This window comes from Chrysochloris asiatica, unplaced genomic scaffold (assembly GCF_000296735.1).
Source record: "Chrysochloris asiatica unplaced genomic scaffold, ChrAsi1.0 scaffold00077, whole genome shotgun sequence".
Classification (NCBI taxonomy): Eukaryota; Metazoa; Chordata; class Mammalia; order Afrosoricida; family Chrysochloridae; genus Chrysochloris; species Chrysochloris asiatica.
The window spans coordinates 3,524,241-3,543,076 of record NW_006408595.1 but is presented as its reverse complement, the minus strand read 5'-3'; the positions used below and the strand labels follow the sequence as shown (position 1 = coordinate 3,543,076).

General features: G+C 35.8%; 1 protein-coding gene across 1 annotated transcript in view; it reads right to left on the bottom strand.

The window, feature by feature from the left end:
• Positions 1-18,836, bottom strand: part of LRRK2 (leucine-rich repeat kinase 2) — a 254,242-nt gene that overhangs the window by 142,426 nt on the left and 92,980 nt on the right. The window contains 8 exon segments of the mRNA XM_006865300.1: positions 1,015-1,196; positions 2,490-2,676; positions 5,850-5,943; positions 10,945-11,093; positions 11,368-11,618; positions 16,096-16,313; positions 16,791-16,860; positions 17,821-17,942. Coding sequence (XP_006865362.1) covers positions 1,015-1,196; positions 2,490-2,676; positions 5,850-5,943; positions 10,945-11,093; positions 11,368-11,618; positions 16,096-16,313; positions 16,791-16,860; positions 17,821-17,942 — 1,273 coding nt within the window.

Below are 18,836 nucleotides of genomic sequence, written 5' to 3'. Positions count from 1 at the left end.
AGCAACCCTGTATAGAGTTCCCAAAGAGTGGCTGGTAAGCTTAAACTGCCAACCTTGCAGTTTAACTGACCTTGCATTCCAGCTCATTAACCCACAGTGTCACACCAGGGCTCCTAAGATAAATATGTTTTTGTTAAATACTGTCCAGTGGGTTCCAACTGACAGCAGCCCCATATAGGGTTTTCCAAGGAGTGGCTGGTGAGTTTGAACCGCCGGCCTGTGGTTCCAAATGACCTTGAGATCCAGTGCATCAACCCACAGAACCACAGCAATTTAATGGAAAAGAGAACAGATGATTATATGCATAGATAACAATAATACTATGTGCTTGAAATAGAACAAAGAGTGTAATAAAGTTTGATGTCAATAAAATTTGAAGTCTTTCATGTGTTAAGGCCAAAAACAGTGCTATTTGGGAAACTTGACAGCTTTAAAAATGTTAAAAATGAAGTTTACTAATAGAGAACATCAAGTTACTCAACAAGTAAGTAATTTGATATCACTCAAGTAACTCTAGTGCTTTCAGATGTAAATGCATGTTAAATATGTGAGAAGTTATACTCGGATACATTTCTTCAGATTATTTAATTAATAACAAGATACCCAACTGTAAGTATACTTATTTCCTTTTCTACTGAAAAGCATGATTCGGAGGCTAATTCATTCTCTCAACTCAAGTCCTAGTGTGGCACTGTAGGACAAGCACTGGACTGTTCATTGAGAAGTCAGTGGTGCAACCCACAAGCCATTCCTCAGCAATCCTATATAGAGTCACTATGAGTAGGAACCAACTCCATGGCACTTAACAATGAGGGTGGGTAGGAGGAAATGGAAAATATCTGCAGTGGCATCATATAAATCTATTTGTTTAATGCAAAGCTATCAATACATAGGATGTTAATACTAAACAGTGCTATACATTTTGTCTAAATTATAATTACATATTTCTAAAATTAATACTGAGGAAATGTGAAACAAATGCAATAAAAACAAGTGGAAGTAAAATGATCTAACCTTATGATGTCTTTGGCTTTACCTCCTATATGTTTAAAATCAAAATTAAGATGCAGTTCATCCAAAGGAAGATCCCATATTTTGCTTAGTTTCCCCATTTCATTGGGGAAGGACCTCAGTTCCAAGTTGTAACTAACATCAAAGGATGTCAGATTTTCAAGACAGCCAATCTCAGGAGGAATCTTAATGAAATAAAAAAGGGCAAAACCTGTTGGTAGGAAGGAAGAAATGTATGCTGCCAAGAAACAAGATGCTAATAGAGACAACACAGGCTCCTAAGATTCTATCAGCAACTTGGGCAACTTTTCAACAGTTCTAATACTTTCCAAAACCTTCTCCAAGTTTTCAGTTATAAGTGTTTAAAAACAAAATATATCGGAACAAATAACTTAAACAAAATAAATTATGTTACTTACAACCTTTAGAAACCCAGACTCCCTTGGAAACAGATTTCATCTCACAGCATAAAAAGTTCTTATAGTTATCCAAGGCCTTTCACTGGTATCTTCATTCTGTTCCCTCACACTGTGTTCTTAAGCAAAGTTATAAAGATCTAGACACTATGAACTTATATACAATCTAATATCCTTCAAATACAACTAAACACACTTTTAATGGCATCTTAATTTGAGGGTTTTTTTTTTAGCAAATATATGTTACTTTTATAATAGAAGACTCTAATTTTCTGAAAAAAAAAAATCAGGTACCAATAAATATTCCTAGTCATTCCTAACCTCATAGTTTTGGACACTTACTTTGTCTTGATTTTCTATATACTATAGGCTTAAACTTGACACACATACACACACAAAATGTTTTTTGGAGATAATTGGATAGTCAGTTTCAGACTTATAATAGAGGCAATGGTGGTGGTGGTGTGCCATGGAGTCAGTTCTGACTCATAGTGGCTCTGTACAGGGTTTGTGAGGAGCAAAAAGCCTCATCTTTCTCTTGTGGAATGGGAGTTTCAAACTGCTGACCTTCAGATTAGCAGCCCACCTCGTAATCACTACACTACCAGAGTTCCTTAATAGAGGCAATTGAAATATGCAAATCAGCCTAACCTATGTTGCTTGCTCTATACTGCTTAAACCTGTCAAAGACATTTGAGTGGAGGGGAGCATGATGGAGTGTACAGAAATTTAAGAAACGTAGGAAAGAATGCCCACTTAAAACCACAGGATGCATAGGGCCCAGTGATGTCTAAGGCAATGTAGAGAGCATCTGAGCATCTATTATTAGATCAGAGATTTAGAGACAGAGTGACACACTTAAAGAATTATATACATTCATAATAAAATATGTTTATTTATAGAGTTCCTAAAAAAACAGACTATAAAAAAATACTCATTTACTTCTTTGTAGGATTCAAGCTTATTCAAAATGGAAGAAAATGATCATTTGTGATAGTGTAAATTAAGAAAGCAAACCTTAAATTAGGCAATAATTTTAAACAAGTGAAGATGAACTCTTACCTCTTTCAATTTATTACGAGAAAGATGTAGTTTCTCTAGCCTGGACCATGCATGTGCCTTCTTACTCAAGTCCAAGACGCTGATCTGATTAGAGCTAAACAAGAGTTCTCTTAAATTCAAAGACTTCCAGTGTGCAGGACCTGGTAGATTCTGAATATTATTACTGTTCATATCTAAGGACCGCAAGCTAAAACAATACAATGTCAAAGGAAAAACCAAATCAATTTTCAAACTACATGAATTAACATCACTCATACGTCATTTTCACTAGAGTGAAACACAGTTATGTAACTTTAAAACTAACATTATTTCATATATGTGTGCAAGTATGTAGAAGACCTGGTGGCATAGTGGCTAAAATGCTCAGCTGCTAACCAAAAGGTAAGTGGTTCAAACCCATCAGCTGCTCTGCAGGAGAAAGATGTTGCAGTCTGCTTCCACAAAGATTATAACCTTGGAAACCATAGAGGCAGTTCTACTCTGTCTTGTAAAGTTACTATGAGTTGTAATCATCTTGATAGCAGTGCATTTGGTTTGGTATTGGTTGTATGCATATTGCACGTACTGGAAGCCACTTAAAAAGAACAGCAGGTTTACAGGAAAAAGAGGTAGGGAAAAAAGCATGCTTCACTAGGAATAACATTTAAATAAGGCCCATCACAAACAAAATTGAGGTCCCTTTTTTCTTCTTTTTTTTTTTAACTTCAGACATTTACAAATATCAATCTCAGAATGACAGAAAAACTTGTTTTACAAGTGTTTGAAGTGCATGAGAAATTGCTGTTGTGTGGTGCCGCCAAGAAGATTCCTAGGCACAGAGACTCTGTATGACAGAATAGAACTGTCCCAAAGAGTTTCCAAGGATGTAATCTTTACAAGACCAGATTACTACATATAGTGGATTCCAAAGGCCAACAACTAGATTAACAGCTGATTGCTTTAAACATTGTACAACCAAGGCTCCCATGAGAAATAATTAACAATGCAAAAACAGTTAAGAGTCCTACCTTTTATACAAGATTTACAAGGTATAGCCTATTTCTCTGTAACTTTTGATCATTACTAGGGGGATTCTTCAGAGTCTTGGTCCTAGAGTTAATTAATATTGTTTGTGGGCATTTCTTCTTACCAGTTTGTCTCAGTATTCCTTTTACCACTTTGTCTCAGCACGATGCCTCACATACAGTAGGCCCTCAATGCAAACTGATTTCTTTTATACTAGAATAGCTACCCCAAGTTTACACAAAATAGCACAGAAACATGAATCACATATCAGTGGACATGTGAAAGAAGAATAAAGACAGTCAGAAATTTTTTTGTTTTGTTTTGACTATGGAAGGAGCTGCTGGATTTTACAACTATATACTTTCGTTCACCATATTTGAAGCATAATGGATTAGTTATAAGCTCACTTAGTGATACTGTCCAGTAGACAAAGGTTCAGGTCTGAACAGAAACAGTAATGCTTTTATATTTTTAATGTTGCTAGATTTTCCATAGTTATTACAATGTTGAAAACAAGAAAATGAGGGTAATGTTGTTAGAGATAAGACATGCATATCTGTTCGGTTATAGATTTGATTGTGGCCCCAAAGATAAGTTAAAAGTTCTAACCATCATACCTGTGAATGAGACCTTATTTATAAATAGGGTTCTTATTTAGTTAAGATGAGACCTTTAAGATGGGCCCTAGTGGCTCTAAGAATGATATCCTTGTGAGAAAACAAGAGTCACAGAGATCAGGTGGCCATGTAAAGAAGGAGACAAACATTCCAGTTATACTACTATAAAGCAAGGAATGCCTGGGGCTACCAGAAGTTGGAAGAGACAAACAGGATCTTCACCAGACTTAGGAGAGAACACTGAATTCAGACTTTTAGCCACCAAACAATATTTATTACATATTGTATATATTTACATATATATATAGCTCTGGTAGCGTAGTGGTTATGAATCGGGCTGCGAACCTTAAGGTCAGTGGTTCGAAACTACCAGCTGCTCCGCGGGAGAAAGATGAGGCTTTCTACTCCCATAAAGATTTACACCCTCGGAAACCCTGTACAGAGTTGCTATGGGTCAGAACCGACTCAATGGTACTTAACAACAATACATATATATAATGTATTAGACAATACATTTCTTGAGGCCAGATCATTTTTATAATTTGTTGTGGAAGAACTAGGAGACTAATATAGTGTGTAACAAACAACGTAGTTGAGACAAAGTTAATCAGCAAGTTGTCTAAAAACAGTGCCACATGCGGCACAGTCAGAACTTAATATGACTGGCCAACTTTGTTCTCATTTGTGAATTAAAAAAAAAAAAAATTAAAGAAAGAATACATAGAAAATGCTGGAAAGTTTTCCTTAAGGTGGTATTTATACGTAAGGTGTGATTAAGGGTTGGGTAATATTTTTTGTTTTCTGGACCTTCTTTTTAACATGTATATTCTATTCAACTTTCATAATTATTCAATCTTCAAATACAGTTTGGGAATATACTCAGTTTAAAATATGGAACCATCTGTATTCTGTAAGTGCGTGCCTGTATGTGAGAAACATACAAGCACATAACTGTGCTATGGGCAACTTATTTCATCTCTCTAAATGAAGTATTGTCCCCATAAAAAGGAGAGAACAGTAACCATATTATAGGATTATCAAGAACATCAAAGAGATAATAAAGTACAGAACAGTTAGAACTGTCTCTGACACATTTTAAGGCTATTTAAAATTTAACTATTATTTGTCTATTTGATAATTACATTGCTAAATTCCAGTTAGCCATGATTTGCATATATTTACATATTTATGTGCATATACTTCAGAATTAACATTGTGATGTATGACACAATTAAAATAGAAGTTGACAGTATACTCAAATTCTTATTAATGTCTAAATTTATAGTTAACAAGGAGCTAACATTTTCAATGAACTTAACAAAAGGTTGGAACTACATGTTTTTTTCATATCTTCACCAAAAATTCCAACCAAACATTATTTAAGTAAAATTTCAAAGTTAATAATATATGGGCAATATTTCGAACTCAGAACAATTTAATTTAAAAGTAAAACAGATAGATAGTCAGTACACTGTCATTTGATTGTAATAATGTAATGACTAAGTAAGCTTAAAGAGTTTCTACATTATGGTATACTAAACTAATATAAAGTTTTTCTTAAATCTCATATATGGTCTGGGTCCTCTGTTTAGTGAAAATCAAACATTCATATTATTGAAAACAGTATACTGAGATTACATGAATCTATTTGTATTTATATGCCTAAACCAAAACCATGTTTCTGAAGAGTCTATTCTATCCAACTCATAAATTCTTCAAATTCAAACAGAAAACTTACTGTGGTAGATTTAAAATTGCTTCTGGAACACATGTAAATTTGTTTTGAGATAATTTTAGGCTTGTTATGGAAGAAGGCAAGAAAGGCATTGCATCTAAAAGGAAATAAAAATAAGATTATGAGCATTTACAGAATTTTAACTAGGTTTCCATTAGATTCAACAACAAAAATAGCTATCAATGATGTGTCACTTTAATTTAATTTCAACTATCATATTGGAAATAAAAAAAAATCTATTAAAAAATAAGGTAAAAAATTTAATACTGCAACTAAATAATAAAACATTATACCATTGTTATCTGAATTATTTAATCTGAAAGTTAAATGACTGTCTAAATATAAATTCATCCTTCCAAAAATAGGCACTCTTAGAGTCTTCATTTTTAATCATGGATTATGGCATTATGCGGCACTTATTATAGATCAGTTCAAATTAAGCAAAACATTTAAAAATATTTGACTAACCTTTGTACTGTTGGTATGGCATTATTTTGAAATAGACTCACAGAGTCGTTGTTGTTGTTGGTGTTGTTGTGTGCCGTGGAGTCGGTTCCAACTCATAGCGACCCTGTACAGGGTTTCTGAGGCTGTAAATCTTTACGGGAGCAGAAAGCCTCATCTTTCTCCCGCGGAACAGCTGGTAGTTTCGAACTGATGACCTTGCGGCTTACAGCCTGATTTGTAACCACTATGCTACCAGAGCTCCTTACAGAGTCATTGTAAATGTAAATAATTCGGAAGAGGTCATTGTCCTCTAGGCAATATATGAGGGTGAGTCAAAAATTACACTCTGGCTGTAGAATTTATTTTAATCAACTTTTAGAAAACAAAAACACATCATTTTTTGGACCTAATCTCCTTGCTTTTCAATATACCTTGTCCATCTGTTGACAAGCTTTCATATTCCCATATTAAAATATGTTCTAAGCTGACCTGTGATCCACAAATACAGCTTCACTTCTTCATCAGAGGTGAATCTTCGTCTTCAAACAGCTGCTTTCAGAAGATCACACAGGTGAAAGTCCAACAGAGCAAGATCAGGAATATAGGGAGGATGCTTTAACACCTGTGTGCTGCCTTGAATTTACTTGATATGGCTTTTATATCTGAAGTCATCCCAATTCCCACCAAGCGACTGGGTGGGTCCATGCAAATGAGGTATACAGGACTCTAAAGCTGGGATTGGTTAGTTTTGCTTTCCAGCTAAGGCTTGAAAGGAGCCATCTAAGAAACATAGACAGAAGATCCGTAGTCCATCAAAAAGGAAGAGCAGAAGTGGAGCATGAGATGGCAAGAGACAACAGCAGAAACAGCAAAGGTGGTGGCATGGAGAGACAGAACAGCTTCCAGCTCTAGTCCTAAGGACTGAGTAACGCTGAGTGCCTACAGCCAGGAGACTGGTGTGCACAAGGTGTCCTTCAGGCATTCACAGCATGGCTATAAAGACAGGCAGTGTTTCATTCTGTTGTACACAGGGTCACAATGAGTCGGTACCAATTCGATGGCACCTAACAACAACAACAACAACATCACATGCCTGAGCAGGGGGCAGAGGCCACATGACCACATGGCTAAGAGGCCGAAGACAAGAGTTGAGGCCTTCCTGACTAAAGAACTGCTGCGTCCTAAATCTGTTTTGATCCTGAATTGTAGCCTGTTCACTGCCCTAATAAGCCCCATAATTGTGAGGATTATTTTGAGTACTGTGTGGCCATTACAACAGATTATCAAACCCAGATGTGAAGCAGAAAGTTCTGTAAGAGGAATGGTTGGTATAAGAATAGGTTAAAAAGGCCAGTAGGGTGGAAGCATGTCTGACCTCCATTTCATTGACATCAGCCTGGGGCTGAATTTGAATTTGATTCTACTTCGTCCCTAATAAAGCCAGGGGGAAGTAAGACATGGTCACCACATAGTTTTTGAAACCTCCAAATGAAGATTTTGCAGAGTGTCAACAATGTGTGCAGAGGTGTGCAGATGTGCATTGTCATGCAATATGACAATGGATAGCAGTCTTCTGCGTTTAATTCAAAATTCAAGCTATAGCTCTTCAGTGATCACATCACTGAAACGAGCACTGTTGATTGTTGAAACTTCCCTGATAGTGTTCCAATACCGGCCCTTGAGAGTCCCAGAAAACTGTAAGCATCAATTTTCCAGCTGATGGTTGACTTTTGAACTTTTCTTGGTCAGCGATTGAGGATGTTTCCATTCTATACTCTGCCGTTTACTCTCAGTCTCGTAGTAATGAATCCATGTCTCATCACCAATAACCATTTTTTAAAAGAAACTTTTACCTTCCTTAAGTATCAGTCCAAATTTTGTTTGCAGATGTCTAAATGCTTCTGTTATGCTCTCTGTGAGTTGTTTTGGTATCCACCTCACAAAAACTTTTTGAAACTCGGGTCTGTCGTGGATTATTTCATAGGCAGAACCATGGCTGATTTGCAAATTATTTGCCACATCATGAGTTGTGCACATGGATGGGGTGTTTTAGTAAAATGGAGTTAGGATAATTTTTGACTCACCCTTATAATATAAGGATAAAACTTTCTAGGATATAATCTTGTAACAAATATTCTATGGAGTAATAATGAGTGTTACTTAATAAAAGTATTCTTGATCATATATGATTGTAAGAGTTTGGGAAACATTGAATAGAGCAAAGCTAAATATCTAGAGTCCTTAATACGTTTATATATTTTCATGAAGGAAATATAATAGGTGATAATTCCTGAGAATAAAATTCTAAAACTCAATTTGGGATATTGCAATGATATCATACAGCCTGTTTTCTCATTGATAATATAGTACGACTACAGTCCTGGTGTGGCATTGTGGGCTAATGCATCAGACTGCAAAGTCGTTTGAACTGCAACGTCCGTGGTTCAAGCTCATCAGCTGTGCCTTGGAAACCCTATTGGGTCGCTATGGGTCGGAATCGACTCGACAACACTTCACAACGACAATAACCACTAGACCAAAAGAACTGACATTCTTTCAAGATCTAGCAATCTCTGATCCTATTAAAATTCTTGAGAAATAACTTCTAGCACTTTTAAGACTAGAAACATGGATTATTCTTTATGTGAAAATTCTTCAAGAGTCAGAATGTTCCAGGACAACTAAAAATAACTTTTTGCTTAAGAAGCAGAAAGATACATATTAAACTTCACCTATTATCAAAAAATCCTTTGTAGCAAAAGAAACTAAGTAGTTCTTAAGAAACTTAAGAACTAAAAAGAATCTTGAGAGCCATATGCAGCATACAAGCATTCATAACATGAAAGAACTGACACTGCATTTCACAGAGAGTCATTTCAAATGGGTAGGGGGTCCCATTCAGATGGCATACCCATAGAGCATCCTCGCAAATGTGAGACTACTTGTATAACCACGAAGCGTAGCAGAAAGGAAACAGATTTTTGAATTTAGGTCCTATCCAAGTTTAGACAACTAGTGAATGGCATGAATTTGTCACATACGCACACATCATTTTCTCAGTCAGTCAAGCAGAGCTTATAGTATCTGTCCTACCCTATGCGATGGTTGTGAGAATGAAATGAGATAACAGTCCTATCAGATGTTCTTCTTTCCAGAGCCAGCATAAATGTCACAGAGACTGAGATGCATCACTGACTGCACAGTACAGATTAGAATTCCTTAAATTACCCTCGTGGTAGCCTGAAATTTTTCCTCACAGCCCTAAGCACAATATATTTTTGCATTGATCTGTTTCATCATTTGTTTAATGTCTGACTTCTTACCTTAAAATAAGTTTGTTAAGTACAAGTTCTTCCAGGCTCAAGGTAAAAATATTTGGTGAGAATATGGATCAACATTTGGGAGGGAAAGAGGCAGGGAAGAGAGAGAAAGAGGAAAATACTATTTAAATTAGCATTTTGTTGTTGTAGTTAAAGGTTGTTGAATCAGTCCTGACTCATAGGGACCTTTAAAGGGTTTCTGAAGAGCACTGCTGAGTTTGAACTGCCTACCGTGGAATTCAAACTGACCTTGTGGTGGAATGTTTACCCTACCACACCAGGACTTTAAATTAATAAGTATTAGTATAACGTTTTAAAACAATTGATTCCAAATATGACAAATTACAGTTTTTTTGAATAATCAAATTTTATTCTGCTACGTTGTTGTTATTTTTAAGTGCTATTGAGTCAGTTCCAACTCATGGCAACCCTTATCAGGGTTGGTTTCCAAGGAGCAGCTGGAGGGTTTGAAAAGACAACTATGTGGCTAGAAGTCCAGTGCTTTTCCAACAGCACCACAGCTTGTCTGACACAGGCAGGTATTGAATACAGACTAGGATAAGATGAGTGGTAAAATGCATATGGTCTCCAGTGCCATTCAGGAAAATACAATATGGAGAGTTCCTGTTTAATTTTTATAAAAATTAGAATGTTCAAAACTAGAAATTTTAACATTTTCAGTTGAACTACAAGTGGATATAATTAGGAATATAATTCCCTGTAATAGCTCACATACTAGAACCTAGTGTAGTCTCTGATTTAAAAAAAAAAACAAAACAAAAACTGATGATCATTGTGTGTACTAATGTAATATGTTGACACAGAACAAGTGCTCAGTGAAAAAAATTATAATAATAAAAATTACAGTTGTAATCAAACAACTTCTAAAGAAACTTCAGTATGTTCTAGTATAAGTATAGTTAACCTCAGCACAGGCAGTCATGTGCATTTTCAGTTTAAAACGTGGTTATGTGCCGTGGAGTCAGTTCTGACTCACAGAGACCCTGTACAGGGTTTCCGAGGCTGGTAGTTTCGAACTGCTGACCCTGAGGTTAGCAACCTGATTTGCAACCACTACGAATGGGAAACGCAGTCTGATGACTATCTACAGACCAAGGAGTTGCCATTGTAGCCTAAAATAGCAATCTGCTAACTTTTTTATTTGAAGCTGCAGCATTATATTCAAACAGAAACACTACTTTGAAATCCCCATGTAACATAATCCTATATACTTATACTATACAATTTACTATACATATAATAGATTGTGCATATATCTTATAATAGTTAGAAAGCCTGGTAAGAAGGAGACACACACAGAGTACACTTACCAAGAAAATTCATCCGGGCACTGAAATTTTCCATTTTAGAACAAGTTTCAAGAAAGTTCTCTGATAAGGATGAAATGTTGTTTTTACTAAGATTTAAGATTTTCAGTTCCTTTAGATTCAAGGGGGAACATATTCCTGAGATTTTATTTCTAGTCATAAGAGATAAAATGAAGAACAAAGTACATTATGCTTTGAAGAAACAGTCAAAACAATTTACCTAAAATTAACATAAAAGCAGATTTACTCATTTTAATTAGTGGTGAAAACATAAGTCAAATGGTAGAAACTGTAATATTAACAGATTAGTCTTTATCAAATTATTGTTTAAGCTCCCTCCTACAGAAATAATGTCAGCACATTTTATCAACCTTATGAAACTGAAATGTATGAAACCCTTTTGTCCTTAATGAATCCCTTTCTTACCCTTCTAAAATGAGCTGTTCCACTTTCTCTACCACAGCAGCGAGGTTCTCAGGAACAGAAGACAACTGATTATGTGACAGGTTTAATTGTTTTAGGGTGGGACACTTCACTGCAGAGTCCAAAACTACTGAGTGTCCAATGTCATTTCGAGAGACATCAAGGTTGGTAATGCAATTCATTTTCAACAAGTAAGAAGGGAATGATGTAAATTTATTACTATGCAAGTCCAAATGCGTCAAGCACTTCAGAGTCTGAAAAGATATATTTTTAAATCCTAGAATAAATCATCCAAGAAACTTAAATTTTAGTTGATATTTTTGTTTCTACACTTCAAATAATTAGAATCTTTGAGAATATTTTAAAAATCAGAAACAATCCACAAAAGAACTTCAGTATACTGACTACCCCAACCCTCTCTGTTTTACCATGGGTAAAACTAGGAAAAACAACAAGGTAGCCTGTCAAAACAAGTTCAGAAAAATAAGGTTTAGTGTTTAATCCAGTATTTTTTTGTGTAAAAATTAATCCTACAAAGAGTATAATATTTTAGCAGAGTAATCCTTAATAGACTGAACTAGTGATTTAATTAATGTACAACACAATATATCCTGAGAATACACTTTTTAAATTTTTAGGTTTTTAAAACTCTTACTTTTTAATATAAATAAGATGTAGCACAGTGGATTATGAGCTGAACTGCTAACCGAAAGGTCAGCAGTTCAAATCTACCAGCCACTCTGCAGGATAAAGATGAGGCTTTCTGTTCTGGCCAAGATTTACAGACTCAGGAACTCGATACAGGATTGCTATGAATTGAAAACGAATCCACAGCATATAACCACCATCAACCATATATAGCTATTGTATATAACGTATGTTTCATTTGATTACTTTCTCCATCTAAACTTTCTAATGAAACTTTTTGTTTTTGCTGTAGGATAAGCACTGTACTGCAAGGTTGGTTTTAATCACAAGGTCGGTGGTTCAAATTCATCAGCCACTCCTGGAAAACCCTATACAGAATCGCTATGAGTTAGAACCTACTCTACAGCACTTAACAACAATAATATTTAAATTATTCCTGTATTAACAATGGCAAAACTTCCATTTAGATATCATCTCAATTAAAAAAAAAAATTAGTGTTGATTCTTGTCTAAGTGTTACAATACCAAAAACAATGATAACTATTCCTCCTTACGTATTTATTCTCTCAAAGAATTCTAAAATTTTAATCTATGAATGACTTAACTCCCAAATTGTTTCTTTATGCTTTCAAAATTCCTGATTTAATTTTAGATTTTATGAGGAGTCTTGGAGTGGCACTAAAGGATTAGCCCTGGGCAATTAGCTGCAAGGTCAGCAGTTCACACCCAGCAGCCCCTCCTCGGAAACCCTCTGCAGGGTCATTATGAACTGGACCAGACTCGACAGCACTTAACAACAACAACATGAGCTACTCAGGAAAACATATTTTTAAATTATTTATTCCCAAAGTTTAATCTGGAAATACCTTTGTAAAAAGAGACAATTGTGGCACCTGAGACAGTTCAGCAAAGTTCCACCATCCTGTCGGTTCTTACTCATAGCTACTCTGTATAGAGTTTCCAGAGTCCTGGGGTGGCGCTCTAGAATGAGCACTGGACCACAAGGTGGCAGTTCAAACCCACCACTCAGAAACCCTAACCAGGATCACTATGAGTTAGAGCCACCTCAATGGCACTTGGCCACAACATACGGTTTCCAAGAAACACACCAGAAGTTCCACCTAGTGGTGATATTTTGAAATTACCCTAAGGAAAGGTTCTAAGCAAAAGAGCTGATCCACACATGGACCTAACACATCACCTATTCATGCTTTCTTCAAATTCTCTTTACACTGAGCTAGCTAAATCTATATTCTTTTTCACCTTTTCATTTATTGAAAGCTTAACCTAAATATAAATACATAAATGCATAGATGTAGATACAGATACAGATAAAGAGATATAAATGGGTGGGTGGATGGATGGATGGATGGATAGATAGATAGATAGATAGATAGATAGATAGATAGCTCCGATGGCATAATGGTTATGAATCGGGCTACTAACCTCTACTAACCTCAAGGTCAGCAGTTCAAAACTACCAGAAGTTCCGTGGGAGAAGGATGAGGCTTTCTGTTTCCGTTAAGAAACCCTATGCAGGGTTGATATGAGTCGGAACTGACTCCACAGGCACATAACCACCACCACTACCTAGTAGCTGTAGGATTAGCACTGGACCACAAACTCATTTGAACTGCAAGGTGAGTGATTCAACGTCATCAGCCGCTCCTCGGAAACCCTACACAAGTTCGCTATGTGTCGGAATCGACTGGACGGCACTTAACAACAACAACAGCTATATATCAAAGTATCTCTAGTTACATTGTAGTCAAGGCACTCAACTGCTCAACTAAAGGTTGGAGGTTCAAATCTACCAGTCGCTCCATGAGAGAACGATGTGGCCTTGGAAACCCTCTGGGACAGTTCTACTCTTTCCTTAGGGCCAGTATGAACTGAAATTAATTCAATGACAATAGATCTACTTTTCTACTATATGAGAATAATCCAAAGGTTTGTGAAGAACATGGAATTGAAAGATACTGTAATTTTTTCATGCCTTTCAAGCCACCTGGAATAGCAGGCTTAAGAACGCACAGGGGATAGGCGTGAACGAGCTGAAAACAGTCCCTGTTCTCCAGAAATTCACAGTTTAGGGTTTGTTGTTAGGTTCTTAGATGCCGTGGCAGTTCCAACTCATAATGACCCTATGTGCAATACAGTGCAACACTGCCCAGTCCCACATCACCTTCACAATTTTTGCTACATTTGAGTCTGTTTTTACAACCACTTTGTAAATCCATCTCATTGAGGGTGTTCTTTGATGACCAAATATGATGTCTTTCTCTAAGTTCTTGTTCCACCTGATAATGTCTCACTAGCCTCTCTTCTAAGGAGAATTCTGGCTGCACTTCTTCCAAGACAGGTTTTGTTTTTCTTTCTCTTGTGTTTCTAGTGAAGACAATCTATATTAAACCCAAATTTATGAGTAAATGATCGTTAGAGGGAAAGCATTGGGTTCTATGAAAATGCAAACCAGAAATAGGTAACCAACCTAGTCTATAAGGATTAAAGAAAGGAATAATCAGAATGCAAGAGAGTGACATGAAGGATTTAGACAGGAAAAGAGGTGGAAGAATGGAAAAGGATGCATTTTAGCCAGGAGGAGAGGGGAAGCAGGCTCATCTTCTTTATTCTTTCTCTAGATATTTAAACTTTTTGTGAAAGACACCATTAAATATACTTAGAATTCATGCAGCATTAGTTTTTAAAGTCTCCAAATATTAGTAAGCTTTTCTACAGATTAGAAAAAGAAAAAATGTACTTACAACAAAGCTAAATTTAAGAAAAAACAAAGAATAGGCATTATCCTTTCTCAAATAAGTTGAATAAAAAGTTTCAGTTTAAGAATTTCAACATTTTTATTGAGATAATTATAGTTTAAATTTAGTTAGTCAGTGTATCCTCTTGTCTATAAATACCACTCTGACCTAGAATGCACCAAAATAATAGAAAAAGTCAATTTTCAGAAGACTACCCTATCAGCTAATCATTTTATACTGTGTTTAACCAAACGGAAACCTGAGCCCCAAAGAAATTTCATATAATTTTAGGGCTGAAAAAATGCCTAAGGCATGATTCAGTTGAGCTTCTGTACTTTGCCAATGAAGAAAGGAAGGCTTAGAGCAGTTGGTCTAATTGTCTTATTGTCACAAAATTGGTGGCTGAGCCAGAGACAGTTCTATCAAAGCCTGTCTAATTGTAGTTTACCTAACTTGTTAAACTCTAGAAAAAACTTAACAAGTTGTCTGAAAATAATTAAAGGCATAAGCAACATGCTGTTGTTATGTGCTGTTGAGTCAGTTCCAACTTACAGCGACCATCTTTAGGGTTTTTGAGGCTGTAAATCTCTGTGAGAGCAGAAAGCTTCATCTTTCTCCAAGGGAGTCTTTCTGCCAGGGAATAGTTGGTGGGTTCAAACTAATAACCTTGTGGTTAGCAGTCTAGTGCTTATCTTACAGAGCTACCATGCTCCCAATCAGCAATCAGAACCTATAAATAAGTCAATATAGAACCTATAAATAATTTTTATAATCAGCTCTCCATATCCATTGTTGCTAATTGCTGTTGAGTTTACAGACTGATTCATGAAGATCCCAAATGTGTTGTTACTTTTGTTCTTAAGTGTTGTGGGGTTAGTTCCCACTCATAGCAACCCTGCATAGGGTTTCCAAGGAGTGTCTGGTGGGTTTGAACTGCCTAGCTTGCAGTTAGCAATCTAGTTCTTATCCTACTATGCCATACAAAGCCTCCATGGGCAGAACTGCTCTATAGGGTTTTCAAGGTTGTGACCTTTCTTCCAAAGCATATTTAGATAGTTCAAACAATCAAACTTTCAGCTAACATCTAAGTGTTTAAATGATTGTTCCACCCAGAACTCTTATCCATTTCTATTGCTTTCCCTCAAAAAATGTTCTGAACACCACACAGACTAAGATATCTCTGTGAAAACTACAAGAATGAAAAAAATTACTTCCCACTGACCCAGAGCAGAACCTTCTTTTTAAAGATTTAACCATGATAAATTAGATATAAATGCAAAAGCTCTTCAAATATCTTGAGAAGTGTAAGGATACATGAAATTACTTCACACAGCTGTTGTGGAAAGTTCGAGAGGGCATTCTGGTGTAGCTCCAGCTTTTCAAGATGCTCCAAATGACCACTTATACAGCATTTCTGGCTCAGGGCATCAATATCTCTTAATTCATTTGCTGAGAGGTCTAATGATGTAATATATTCTCTCTCAGAAGCAAGGGAAGAACTGCTGTCTGAATGCTTCATATGGGGTTGAAGTTTTGATGACCCTTTTTTCAAAAACAAAGAAACAATGGAAAGAAAAACAAATAAATTTATCTGGTAAAAGTTTACTTAGCACCAACTAGTACCAATAGGAAATTAAGTTGAAAACCAACTTATTACAGATTATATTCTAATGGCAGACATAAACAGAACATAACTATTTAATATATCAAGGAGTATGTTGTTGTATAAGTAAAATAAAAAATAGACTTAAAGAAGGGGATACAGAGTAGAATTGGTATTTGCATTTAAGAAAAGTTATGGAAAGGATACAAATGTCCATTCTAATACTCACAGAGGTAAAATTTTAAATCTACAAATCTATTTAATTTTTCTATGGGCAGTAGTAAGTGAATAAACTTGAAAGTTATGTAAAATATGTAAAATAAAATTGGCACTAAGAAAAATTGAATAAATAGAGAAAACTTAACAGAGCACTTCCCAAAATATCTATTTACTTATGATTATTTCCAAATACTTACTGAGCGAATCATCTGAAGACAATATTTTTCTTCTTCTCCTCAGTAAATCATCTTGATCAAAAATAGGTCCCTGTTGAATAATGATGTTCAAATAAAGTCACTGTGATTTTTTGAAGCAGAAGAGAACATTCTACATGGGCATACCCAAGAAGTGTTATGAAGAAAATGTTATTTATAATTATGATACAAAATAAGCAGGCACAATGAAGAGTCCAATCATGAAGATATAATAAAATGATCCATTTTAGTGTGAAAACAGCCTTAGAAATAAACATCTATTCTTTCTCCTATACTTTAAATATAAAACAATTGTCAGCGAGTTGATTCTGACTCATAGAGACCCTGTATAGTGTTTCTGAAGTTGTAAATATTCACAACAGTAGAAAGTCTCTTTTTTTTTCCCCACACTCATATATAAATATATGAGATCATATGTAATATATGGAGTCCTGGTGTGGCAATGTGGGTTAATGCACCAGAATGCAAAGCCGTTTGAACTGCAAGGTCGGCGGTCCAAGCTCATCAGCTACTCCTTGGAAACCCTATACAGGGTCTCTATGGTCCGGAATCGACTCAACGGCAGTTACCACCACCAACAAAGTGTGGCGATGTAGGATAAACACTGGACTGCTAACCACAAGGTTGGTCATACAAAGCCACCAGCTGTTCCTCAGAAACCCTACACAGGCCAGCTATGAGTCGAAACTGACTTAACAGCAGTTAGCTATGCATATATGTTGTTGTTGTTGTTAAGTGCCATCCAGTCCATTTCGACTCATAGCAACCCTGTATAGGGTTTCTGAGAAGCAGCTGGTAGGTTTGAACCACCTCAAATTTTTACTCTATGAGCAAGAAAGTTTACAATTTTGAATTTAACATAATTTAGGCCTAATTTGCTTTCTAATTATGTATATAAAGTTTTTGTACTTCAGGGAGCTTCTGTACCAATAGTTTCCAGCTTTGTTATATAAATTTTGATTATCAAGAGAATGACAGCAAAATATATACACACAATCACAATTTAACTTACCAATGAATTAGAATGCCTTTGCAAATTTGGTGAGCACCGCTGTAAGGCAGGATCTTGGGGAAATTCTCCCACACTAATGGAATTTGATTTCTTTTTCACAGGAAATGATGGTCCTTCACTTCCTATTTTCAATGGTAAACAAACATAAATAACAGTAAGAAACTGACTAGAACATAAGACGTTACTATCATAGTTCAGTCAAGGAAGATTAAACATTCATTAGTGGAAACTGCATAGTCAATCCCTTTGTAACACCATAGAATGAAAATTATAAACTATGCTGACTTGTTTTCAAACCTCAACTACACTTTTTTCACCCATAAACATTTATGGAATGGCTATCCTAGAGAATGAAAAAGTAAGATAAGTAAGAAAAAAATGAAAACAAAATATGCCTCATAAAAGCTTTCAGTCACTTTGGGAAAGAGCCAAATAATTCAATAGTTACACATACTATAATACATAGATGCATACATAGAAAGCAAAGGATGTTTACAGGAAAGCTTATCAATGCATTCTGTTCTGTTTCTTTGAATTCATCCTAAGAATTTTATTAAATCTTGCTTTAAAATTTGGAATCATTTACAATTATTTATCATGTTGTTAAGTGCCATCGAGTTGGTTCCTACTCATAGCAACCCTGTATAGAGATTCTGAGGAATGGCTGGTAAGTTTGAACCACCCGCCGATTTTGTGGTTCAAACAGACTCTGTAGTCTAATGTTTATCTTACAGCACCACACAAGGACTCATAATTACCATGTGTTTTTCTTGTTGTTAAGTGCTGTGGAGTTGGTTCCAACTAATGGTGATCCTATATAGGATTTCCAAGGAGAGGCTGGTGAGTTTGCATTGCTGAGCTTGTAATTCAAACTGACCTATCCATCTAGTGATTTATACGACAGGGTCACATGGAGTCCTGGTGTGGCTCTGTGGGTTAATGTGCCAGACTGCAAAGCCGTTTGAACTGCAAAGTCTGTGGCTCAAGCTCACCAGCTGCTCCTCGGAAACCCTATA